This window comes from Carya illinoinensis, chromosome 3 (genome assembly GCF_018687715.1).
Source record: "Carya illinoinensis cultivar Pawnee chromosome 3, C.illinoinensisPawnee_v1, whole genome shotgun sequence".
Classification (NCBI taxonomy): Eukaryota; Viridiplantae; Streptophyta; class Magnoliopsida; order Fagales; family Juglandaceae; genus Carya; species Carya illinoinensis.
The window spans coordinates 44,143,210-44,155,294 of NC_056754.1; the positions used below are offsets into that span (position 1 = coordinate 44,143,210).

At 33.9% G+C, this 12,085-nt stretch overlaps 1 protein-coding gene across 1 annotated transcript; it reads left to right on the forward strand.

Moving 5' to 3' along the window:
* Nucleotides 1-346: 346 nt before the first annotated feature.
* Nucleotides 347-3,183, forward strand: LOC122304846. Its single transcript, XM_043117112.1, has 5 exons — nucleotides 347-446; nucleotides 1,277-1,418; nucleotides 2,230-2,563; nucleotides 2,647-2,825; nucleotides 2,937-3,183. Exons 1-5 carry the CDS (start codon nucleotides 347-349, stop codon nucleotides 3,181-3,183), a joined length of 1,002 nt encoding a protein of 333 aa, XP_042973046.1.
* The last annotated feature ends 8,902 nt before the right edge of the window (nucleotides 3,184-12,085 follow it).

Consider the following 12,085-nt stretch of genomic DNA (forward strand, 5'->3'; position numbering starts at 1 on the left):
TGCAGGGATTGACATAGGTTGTTAAGCAACCTGACCAAGAGCCATGAAAATATGGAATTGACGGGGCCTTGGGAACCCCTAAACAGTTTAGGCCCTTTGCTTGACTGTGAAAGAGAAGCAGTCCAATGTTGTTTTTTTGATGGAGACTAAAATAAAGGGGAGTAAGGCTAGTTTTCTAAGGAGGAGGTTGGGGTTTGAGGGGTGTGTAGTGGTGGGCCCTATGGGGTTAAGTGGTGGGTTGATACTATTGTGGAAAAAAGAGGATAGTGTTGAGTTAATAAACTACTCACAAAGGCATATAAATGTAAGGTGTGTAGAAGGAAGAGAGGATACTAAATGGATGTTAATGGGGTTTTATGGGAATCCAGAGACTAGTAAAAGAAGAGGCTCGTTGGATTTGTTGGCATCTTTTAAACCTGAGGCAGATATGGGGTGGTCTGTAATGGGTAATTTCAATGAGATATTATGTTAAAGTGAAAAACAAGGTGGAAGACAAAGGGGGTAGGAGCATATGGATTAGTTTAGAAGGGTGTTGGAGTGGGAAAATTTAGTAGATTTAGGGTGGTTTGGAAATAAATTCACCTGATGTAATGGACATGAGGATAATTCTTTTATTAAAGAAATGCTAGATTGGGTTGTCGCAAATCAAGCTTGGTTGAGTATGTTTTCTAAAGTGAGAAATGAGGTAATAGTGGCCATGGTTCAGATCATAGTCCGTTGCTCTTGAAATTTTGTAGGGGCATATAAGATAAGTGAGCACCAGAAAGAGAAATTTCAAGTATGAATTGAGCTGGAAATTGGAAGAGGGGTGTAAGAAAGTAATAAAGAGGAATGGGGTAAAGGTGATGGTGTCGAGAGCTCTATGAAGAGGGTCCAGATACTACCTTCGGCTGTATGAGTGCTCTAAGTTGTTGGAGCAGGAACTTAATGAGAGAGAAGGACAAGGCTATAAAAGAAAAAACTGAACAAATAAAGCTTCTCCAAGAGGCAGAGGGTCCTGAGCAGATGATGGAGATTAAAAGTAGACAGAAGGAACTTGAAGTGCTTTTTTATCAAGAAAATTTGAGATGGAAGCATAGGGCAAAAAAACACTCGTTCAAAGAAGGTGACAGGAATACAAAATTCTTTCATGCGTGCGCAAACCAAAGAAGGAGGAAGAATGCTATAGTGAGGATTTAAGATCCAAGTGGAAAGGTAGTAACTGAAAGAAAATGGGTTGAAGAGACTTTCAGAAAGTATTTTGCAGAAGTCTATACTTCTTCTAACCCCACGACAGAACAGAAAGAAGAGTGTGTTGGTGCAGTTGAGGTGAGAATTCCTTATTCAATGAGGGATATGTTAGAAAGAGAGTTCAATGATGATGAGGTGGAAAGGGCCCTGAAGCAAATGTCAGCTCTTAAATCATCTGGCTCAGACAGGTTTGGAGATGGATTCTATAAAACCACTCGGGGATGGTGAGGAAAGAGACATGCAAGGTAGTGCTTGAGTTCTTGAAAGAATGAAAGATGTAAGGCTAGGCTTAATCAAATGTACTTAGCCTTAATTCCAAAGGTTAAGGAACTTGTTTCTGTGAAGGAATATAGACCTATTAGCTTATGTAATGTAATTTATAAGCTGATATCAAAAGTGTTAGCAAATAGGTGATAAATGAGATTATTGACTCTAACCAGAGTATCTTCATCCCTAGAAGGCTAATTGCTGACAACATTATGATAGCCTATGAGCTGCTGCGTAGCATGAAGAGAAGGAAGAAAGGGGGTACTGGCAGTATGGCAATTAAGTTAGATATGGTTAAGGCCTATGAAAAATTTAAATGGCCCTTTCTAGAAGCATTTCTGAGAAGATTAGGTTTTGGACAAAAGTTAACCAAGCTGATTATGGAATGTGTGGGCTCAGTGAAGTATTCAGTCTTGATAAATGGGAGGCCTGGGATGATGATTACTCCTTCAAGAGGATAAAGGCAAGGGGATCCCCTTTCCCCTTACCTTTTTATAATTTGTGCTGAAGATTTGAGTCAACTGTTTAAAACAATAGAAATGAGGGCAGAAATAAGGGGAGTTGTTGTGGCTTCGGGGGCACAAGTGTAAATCACATAATGTTTGTAGATGATTGTGTGATCTTTAGTAGAGCAATGTATGATGAATGAAAGCAGATTCAAATAGTATTGAGCAGCTAAGAAAAGGCCTCGGGATAGTCTTTGAATAAACAAAAAAACTCAATTATGTTCAGCTCTAATACAAATAGGGCTATTAAGGATCAGATAGTCAATGAAGTTGGGGCAGTATCATGTAAAAACTATGAGACATATCTAGGGTTACCAGAAGTTGTTGGGAAGGCAAAGTATAATACTTTTAGTTGTATAAAAGAAAAGATGTGGCAGAGGATACATAACTGGAAAAATAATTTCCTCTCAAAAGCTGGAAATGAGGTACTTATTAAGGCTGTTCTACAGGCTATTTCTACGTACTCTATAAGTGTTTTTAAACTCTCAAAGAAACTATGCAGGGATTTGGAGGCTATGTTCTCGAGGTTTTGGTGGAGGCATAATCAAAAGGAGAAGCACGTACACTAGTGGATCTTGGATAAAATGAGCAATTCAAAAGCTATGGGATGATTGAGATTTAGAAATATGGAATTTTTCAATAGGGCAATGTTGGCAAAATAAGGGTAGAGATTAATGAGGCAATCAACTCCTTAGTGGCAACAATTTTTAAAGAAAAATACTTTAAAACTATTCAATTTGCAGAGTCCAAGATTGGAAATGCCTACTCTTTGATATGGAGGAGTATTTGGTCAGCAAGGGAGGTGGTGATGAAGGAGTTAAGGTAGAGGGTGGGGAATGGAAAAGAGATAAAAATTTGGGGTCAAAAGTGGCTACCAACTCCAACGAATTTTTGTGTTCAATCTCCCGTAAGTATTTGGAATGCTGACTCAAGGGTAAGTGAGCTAATTGATGAAGGCAAAAAAGAATGGAAGAAAGTGCTTATTAGCAATATATTTCGAAGGGAAGAAGCAGAAGTAATATGTTTAATTCCAATCAGTCGACTGAGGAGTATTGACAAACTGTATTTGGGTCTAACCAAAAAGGGGAAATTCTCAGTAACGAGTGCATATTTCAGTGATTTAAAGATGCTGAATGAGAGTGAGTGGGAGATTTTAGATGGAAATAGGGAGCTAAAGTAGTGGAAACAAATATGGGATCCTGAAGTCCCTGGTAGGTGCAAACACGTCCTATTGAAAGCTATGAGCAACACTCTGCCAACAAGGGTTAATTTGTATAAAAGAAGAATTATTGATGATCCAATGTTCCCTTTGTGCAAAAGTGAAGAGGAATCTGTGTCCCATGCCTTGCGGAGTTGCCTAGCTATAAGGAATGTATGGACAGAAAAAGCGAGTCCTGTGCAGAAATGGCAATCTGATGCGAAGGAGTTCCAGCAAATGTGGATGGAGATGTATGAAGGCCTCACAAAGGAAAAGCTAGAACTAACAATGACTATTATGAACAAAATATGGGGGAGGAGGAACAGATCCTTATTTGAAAATAAATTCTCAAGTCTTGGAAGGGTAGTGCAGGGGTTGTAGCAGGTTTGGAGGCATACCACGAGGCAAATAACATGGTGAGTAACGAGCAAGTAGAGCAAATAATTAATAGAAGTGAGCAGAAATGGAAGAATCCTGTTAAAAGCACATGCAAAATCAACTTTGATGCTTCATTGGACATAAAGAACCAGAAGATAGGTATGGGGATTATAGCCATAAACTATGAAGGTGAAATATTGGCTGCTATGTGCTCTCAAATGAGGTATGTGACCTCACCTATTTTGGCTTAATGCAATGCTTTGTGGAGATCATTGAAATTGTGAGAGAAGCTGGGAATGAGGGATGCCATCTTTGAAGGAGATGCAAAAGAGATGATTGATGCAATTAATTCTTAAATAGCAAATGAATCAGGTTGGGATCAAGTGATTTAGGATCTCAAGACATTAAAGTCAAATTCAAGATAGTTTTCAGTCTTTATTCATAAAGAAGGGAATGAAGTGGCATACAAGCTAGCAAAATTGGCTGTAAAGGGGAGAAAAGTGAAATTTGTTAGATAGAAGAAAGACCACAACAGATAGATCATTTAATTGTAAAGAAAAAAGCTTTTGTGTTATAAACTTATTTGTATGACCATTTAGCCATCAATTAAGACTAATCTTTAACCATTAATTAAGACCATTAAACTATCAATTAAGACCAATCTTTAGCCATTAATTAAGACTATTGAGTCATCAATTAAGACCTATCTTTAGGCATCAATTAAGACTTAAACTATACCTACTCCTTTGTACTCCTATATATATGGGTATCATTCACTTGTATATGATCAAGTTTTGCATTTGAATAACAACTCTTTCTTTTGCAATATCATTTCTCTTTTAGTTTTATAACACGTTATCAGTACGAAGGTTCTGACGATATTGAAGTTAGTAGTCTTCTACTTCAAGTAAGTTTTTTAATATATTTTTATAGTTCCCAAAATGAATATGAAATGTTACATTACTTATTATTACTTGATGAAACTCTATGTTTATTTTCTTGATTTTGTAAATGTATTTTTTATTTATAATATAAATATACTTATGTTCCTGATTTATATATGTAGAAAATGTCAAATCTTACAAAATTGAAATTCATTGCTCTTGACATTTATGGAAAAAAATATTTATCTTGGATCCTTGATACTGAGATCCATCTGGATGCGATGAACCTGAGAGATACAATTAAAGAAAGAAATCAAGGGTCCAGGCAGGATCGTACTAAGGCAATGATTTTCCTTTAGCACCATTTTCATGAAGAATTAAAAACTGAGTATATCACGATGAAAGATCCCCTTATTTTGTGGAATCATTTAAGGGAGAGATATGAGTACCAGAAAACTGTAAGCCTCCCAAAAGCTCATCATTATTGGATGCACCTGAAGTTGCAAGACTTCAAAAATATTAGTGAGTATAGTTCTGCACTCTTTAAAATAGCTCACTATTGAAATTATGTGGTGAAAAAGTCACTGATGATGACTTATTAGAAAAGATATATACTACTTTTCATTCATCGAATGTGCTCCTGCAGTAGCAGTATCGAGAGCGAAAGTTCAAAAAATATTCTGAACTTATATCTTGTCTTCTAGTGGCTAAGCAAAATAATGAGTTTTTGTTAAGAAATCATCAGTCACGTCCTACTGGTTCTATATCATTCCCTGAAGTGAATAGTACTAAATTTACACCATTCCCAAAAGCAAATGGTGCATCTTTTCAAAGAAACCGAGGGCGTGGACGTAGTAGGAAAAACTATAGAAGTGGAGGTCCTAGAAGCGACCACACTAAAAGGGATAATAATAAATATACACTATACCACCATAAGTGGTTAAACTCAGAGAAGGGTAAAGGTCCTCAAAACAAATTTTTAAAGAAAAATAAAGATGGATGTCATAGATGTGGTATGACTAGACATTGTTCTCGTACATGTCATACAGCTAAGCACTTGGATGACTTATACCAAGCTTCTATAAAAGAAAAGACAAAAAAATTTGAAATAAATTTTGCTGAACCATCAGATGCTTTAGTTTCTATAAATTGAGAAGATATTACAAGCCTTCATGTTTCTGATTGCTTTGAGGATTCTAGTGGTAGAGTTGATCATTTGATTAGTGATGGAAGTGTTCCTTTTTAATTAATGTATTTTCTTTATCTTATTGTAATTTTTTTTTTTATATTTTGCAATGTTTTGTAGTAATGAAAGTTTTATATATTTTGTAGAATCATGAGTCTTACTAATGAACTTTTTATCTCTGCGATGAATTATAGAGATGTATGTTTGGCTGACAGTGCTACAACTCACACAATTCTTAAAGATAAAAAATATTTTCAAAATCTAACATTGAGTAAAGCCTACGTTCATACCATATCTGGTTCATCGAATCTAATTGAAGGTTTCAGAAGAGCTTATATTATATTACCTAATGGCACCAAATTTTGCATTGATGATATTCTATTTTCTTCATGATCCAGAAAACATTTATTGAGTTTTAAGAATATACGTCGTAATGGTTGTCATATTGAAACCACCAACGAAGACAATAAAGAGTATCTTCTCATTACTAAAATAATTTCGAGTCAGAAGCTCGTATTAGAAAAACTACATGCTCTCTTATATGGATTGTATTATACAGAAATGAAAACAATCGAATCACATGTGAATATACACCAGAAGTGCATTGACACCAAAATATTTATGACTTGGCGCGATCGCCTTGGACATCCGAGATCAATAACAATGAGACGAATAATTGATAATTCGTATGGGCATCCGCTAAAGAATCAGAAGATTTTCTTACCCAATGAATATCCATGCTCTACATGTACTCAGGGTAAATTGATTATCAAACCATCTATCTAAAAGGTTGTTTTTTAATTTTTCCGTCATTTTTACAAAAGATTCATGGGGATATATGTGGGCCTATTCAACCATCAAGTGGACCGTTCAGATATTTTATGGTTTTAATTGATGCATCAAGTTGATGGTCACATGTTTGTTTACTTTCCACTAGAAATATTGCATTTGCTAAAATTCTTGTCCAAATAATTAACCTACGAGCACAATTTCCTAACTATCCAATTAAAAATATTCGATTGAATAATGCAGGTGAATTTACATCTCAAGCTCTTGATAACTATTGCATGTCAATAGGAATATATGTTGAACATCCAGTTACCCACACACACACACTCAAAATGGTTTAGCTGAATCATTAATTAAAAGGTTTCAGCTAATCGCTAGACCTTTATTTATGAAATCAAAACTTCATATTTCTGCCTGGAGACGTGCTATACTTCATGCAGCATCGTTGATTTGAGTTAGGCCATCAGCATATCACAAATATTCTCCATTATAGCTTGCATTTGGTCAACAACAAAATATTTTCCATCTTCGTATTTTTGGATAGGTATATGTTCCAATTGCACCTCCACAACGTACAAAGATGGGTCCTCAACGTAGACTTGAGATATATGTTGGGTTTGATTCTCCATCTATTATTAGATATCTTGAGCCTCTTACAGGGGATACGTTTAAAGCACGTTTTGAGAATTGTCATTTTGACGAATTCATTTTTCCAACATTGGGTAATGAGAAGTCTGTACCTGAGCACGACAGGAAATTAGTTGGAAAAATAAAACCCTTTCCCAATTTGATGCTCATACAAATGAATATAAACTAGAGGTTCAAAAGATTATTAATTTGTAAAGTGTTAAAATCAATTACCGAATGTATTTACTGACATTAAAGGTGTGGTAAAATCATATATTCATGTTGTTAATGTTTCAGCAAGGATTGCAGTCCCTAAAGAACAAGTTGCCAAAATAACAATAGGTGAGTCTAAAATACGCCTAAAGCGTGGACGGCCTATTGGTGCAAAGAAAAAAATTATTCGGAAGAGAAAAATACAAAATGAATTTGGTACTCTTAAAGAGTCCATACCCACAACGCAGGCCATAAGAGTAATTGATGCTCCTGAAGAGACTAAAAAATCTCCTGAAAAAGAACCTCCTAAAGAGGTATTTAATGAAATGTCTTACCTTGAAGAGGGACAAGTACATGAAAATAAGGAAATCTTGATACATTTCATGAGTACTGGAGAAATTTTGGATAGAAATTAAACTGTTGTCGACAACATATTTTCATATAAAATGGCCCTTGACATTACCAGAAGTAATGAAAAAATTGAGCCAAGAACTATCGAAAAATGTTGACATAGAAATGACTAGCCAAAATGGAAATCAGTATTGAAGCTGAATTAAACTCGCTAGCAAAGCGAGAGGTCTTTGGACCAATTATACAAACACCAAATAGTGTAATGCTTGTTAAATATAAATGGGTATTTATACGTAAACGTAATAAGAGCAATAAAATTGTGCGATATAAAGTACGACTTGTTGCACAAGGTTTCCTGCAGAAACTGGGGATTGATTATGAGGAAACATACTTTCCTATTATGCTTGCAATCACATTCAGATTTTTAATTAGTTTGGTAGTTACAAAAAGATTGGATATGCAGTTGATGGATGTGGTCACTGCATATTTATATGGATCATTAGATCATGACATATATATAAAAATCCATGAATGATATAAAATGTCTGAAACTTCTACTCTGAGTACATTCAAAAATATATATTCTATTAAATTTCAAAGATCTTTGTATGGGTTAAAACAATCCGTCTGCATGTGATATAAACGCCTTAGCGAATATTTATTGAAAGAAGGATTTGAAAATAATCCAATATTCCCATGTGTTTTTATTAAAAAATCAAACTCCGGATTTGTTATTATTGCGGTTTATGTTGATGGTCTAAATCTTGTTGGAACTCCTGAAGAAATCAGAAGAACCGTTACATATTTAAAGAATGAATTTGATATGAAAGACCTTGGCAAAATGAAATTTTGTCTCGTCCTGCAGCTTGAGCATTTGCAAAATGGAATTCTCATTCATCAGTCAAATTATACAGAGAAAGTCTTGAAGCACTTTTACATGGACAAAGCTCATCCCCTGAGTACTTCAATGGTTATTCGATCACTTGATGTGCCGAAAGATCCATTTCGTCCTTGTGAAGACGATGAAGAAATTTTTGGTCCTAAAATACCTTATCTCAATGCAATTAGAGCCCTGGTGTATCTTACAAATTGCACTCAGCCGATATTGCATTTTCAGTTAATTTACTTGCAAGATATAGTTCCGCACCAACTCGAAAATATTTGAATGGCATTAAACATGTCCTTTGATACCTCCAAGATACGGTTGATATAGGATTATTTTATCAACATGGATCAAGTCCACAATTAGTTGGATATGCGAATGCATGTTATCTTTCAGATCCACACAAAAGTAGATATCAAACTGAATATGTATTTACTTATGGAAATTCTACTATATCATAGAGATCTGTCAAACAAACACTATCTACTACCTCTTCAAATCATTTAGAGATCATTGCAATTCATGAGGCAAGTCGAGAATGTATTTGGCTAATATCAGTGATTCAACATATTCAAGAAAAGTGTGATCTTCCAGTAATTAATGATAGTCCAACAATTTTATACAAAAATAATGCTGCTTGTATTATTCAAATTAGAGGGGGATATATCAAAGGTGATAAAATCAAACATATTTCACCTAAATTCTTTTATACACATGAACTTCAGGAGAAATGTGAAATTAATGTTAAGCAGATACGGTCAAGTGATAATCTGACAGATTTATTCACTAAAGCATTACCAACTGTAACATTTAAGAAGATTGTGCAGAACATTGGAATGCGAAAACTTGAAGACCTATTATCATGCACTTTTCAGGAGGAGTAAATGTCTTGAAAACTTGTGCTGATTGTACTCATTTTCCTTCGCTAAGGTTTATCCCACTGGGTTTTCCTCTGCAAAATTTTTATGAGGCAATCTTAAAACACTTGGCAGTATACATAAATGTTGTACTCTTTTTCTTTTGCCGTTTGTTTTTTTCCCATTGGGTTTTTCCTTAGTAAGGTTTTAACGAGACATATTCTTTATGTATGGTCATCCAAAGGAGGAGTGTTATAAACTTATATGTATGACCATTTAGCCATCAATTAAGACCAATCTTTAGCCATTAATTAAGACCATTGAACTATCAATTAAGACTAATATTTAACCATTAATTAAGACCATTGAACCATCAATTAAGACCTATCTTTAGCCATCAATTAAGACTTAAGCTATACCTACTCTTTTATACTCCTATATATATAAGTATCATTCACTTATTATGATCAAGTTTTTCATTTGAATAACAACTCTTTCTCTTGCAATATCCTCTCTCTCTTGCAATATCATTTCTCTTTTAGTTTCATAACATTGTGTTGATTTTTTTTTCCTTAGCAAATAAGATATTTATAGATAAATTAATGGATACAAGATATAAGTTTGATGGTATGGAAGTTCCTTACAATTTTCTCAAAACCAACATACATTACAACAAAAAAAAAAAAAAAAAAAAAACAAAGGGGTTGATCGGAACCAAAAAATTGGCTCCCATCCAATTTCTATAAAGGAAGATCGTTTGGTAACAGTTTTTAAATAATCTAATGAACAAACTATAAAATTACAGCTGAAAGCTGCAGTATAGAGGAGTGTGCTGCAACATGTTGGTCTAGACTAGCTGAAAGGAACTATCACATTAACTTTCACTCAATTCTTAGTTAAGAAAAGTGGGAACATAATGTAGCAACTAAAAATTGTGATAAATCACAAGCTAGGGGACGATATTGGCGGTGACTACGCGTGCCGAGTAGGGGGAGTTCGGTCTGGTCGGGTCCGGTCCCGGGGGGTTTAATGGACCGGACCGGACCTATTCGGTCCAGGGTCTTCCCACCCTGGACCGGACCTAACCTTATAAAGACTGGTGCGGTCCAGTCGGTCTAATCTGTCCGACCGGCTTCCAAATGGGCCAATAGCACAATATTTTTCTTACAATTATTTCAACCCAACAGTTAGAATCCACTAACAATTTATTTAGTTTGAAACAAAAAATACAAAAAAAAAAAAGCCTTAGAAAGATAAATAAAAATAACCATAAAAAAATTATCTATATACAATAAATTTGAATAAAATATTTTACTGTCAAAAAAATTAAAAATTTCTATATACATCCAAACAATTTAAACAAGGGGATCAATCAATCATAGCATATACCATTTAATATTTATCATATAGCAAACTACCAACTTAATTGCAATTTGCAACTTGCATTATCTTAAAAAAGAAAGAAAAGTCTTTTAAAAAAGAAAAAGAAAAATACAGCTAAAATCTACTTTCATGTATCTTACATACATCAAATGATTCAAATCTACCTTCTAAAAGAAAGAAAAATAAAAATCAATTCCCAAGCATATTTAAAAACTGAAAATTAAAAGGTCTTAAAAAAAAAGAACTATCAAAGACTAAAAGTCATATTTAATAATTTACATCAAAAGCACTGATACACAGTGCACTAAACAGACTAACAGTAGCATAAATTACGTAAAAAGAAAAAATGACCAACAGTAGCATAAAGCATTAACATAATTACATCAATACAAAATACAAATTATACAATTAGGCAAAATGAGAATCAGTCCCTGACTATCAGCTACTGGATAAGTGCCACAAATCCCTCACAATCAATTTCTCCATCAAGGTTGAGATCACAGATCTATAGATAAAAAAAGTAAAAAAATCAAAGTGCGCCGTTAACCACTCCCTTTCTCTACAGGTGGTAGAAACTAGAAAGATAGATCATTTCTTTATTGAATCCCAGCAAATACTTATATAAAAAAAAATATATCCATTTCTTGCTTCACCTAGATGCAAATAATCATATAAAATAAGGAAAATTAATATAAAAGCTGCAAAAAACTCTTCATTACAAAATTTCCTCACATTCTTAGCCATAACAAATTAATTGACAATATTTACACAACCCATTATATAGCCTTGAACATGCAGAAAACACAAAATAAAGAAAATGAAAAAATACAAGCCTCTAGTTTTGCATTAATTGAAAAGATATATGTACATTTCTCTTTATTAACACAATTAATATACTGTTTTATTTGTATTAATGTGAAAAAAAAAAAAATTTCAAATTCATATTTAAGAAAGCTTGATGACAGATGTCACTACTCACTAGTGTTTTTTAAGTTAAAACTGCAGTACACCACCCATATTCGTGTGGGTGTGACCATGTGATTAGGAGTTTAGGAAAATTAATATAAAAGCTGTAAAAAAATCTTTATTACAAAATTCCCTCATATTCTTAGCCATAACAAATTAATTGACAATATTTACACAACTCATTATATAGCCTTGAACATGCAGAAAAATTGAAAATACAAAATAAAGAAAAGCAAAAAATACAAGCCTCTAGTTTTGTATTAATTGAAAAGATTTATGTACATTTCTCTTTATTAACACAATTAATATACTGCAGTACACCACCCATATTCCTGTGGGTGTGATCGTGTGATTAGGAGTTTAAGTA

Excerpts from the sequence above, each read along its gene's own strand:
- LOC122304846 (XM_043117112.1), top strand. The coding sequence starts at position 347 with ATGGGGTTTTATGGGAATCCAGAGACTAGTAAAAGAAGAGGCTCGTTG. Across the intron at positions 447-1,276 it reads TATGGGGTGGTCTGTAATGG|AACAGAAAGAAGAGTGTGTT; the intron begins GTAATTTCAATG and ends ACCCCACGACAG. Across the intron at positions 1,419-2,229 it reads AAATCATCTGGCTCAGACAG|CTCTAATACAAATAGGGCTA; the intron begins GTTTGGAGATGG and ends AATTATGTTCAG.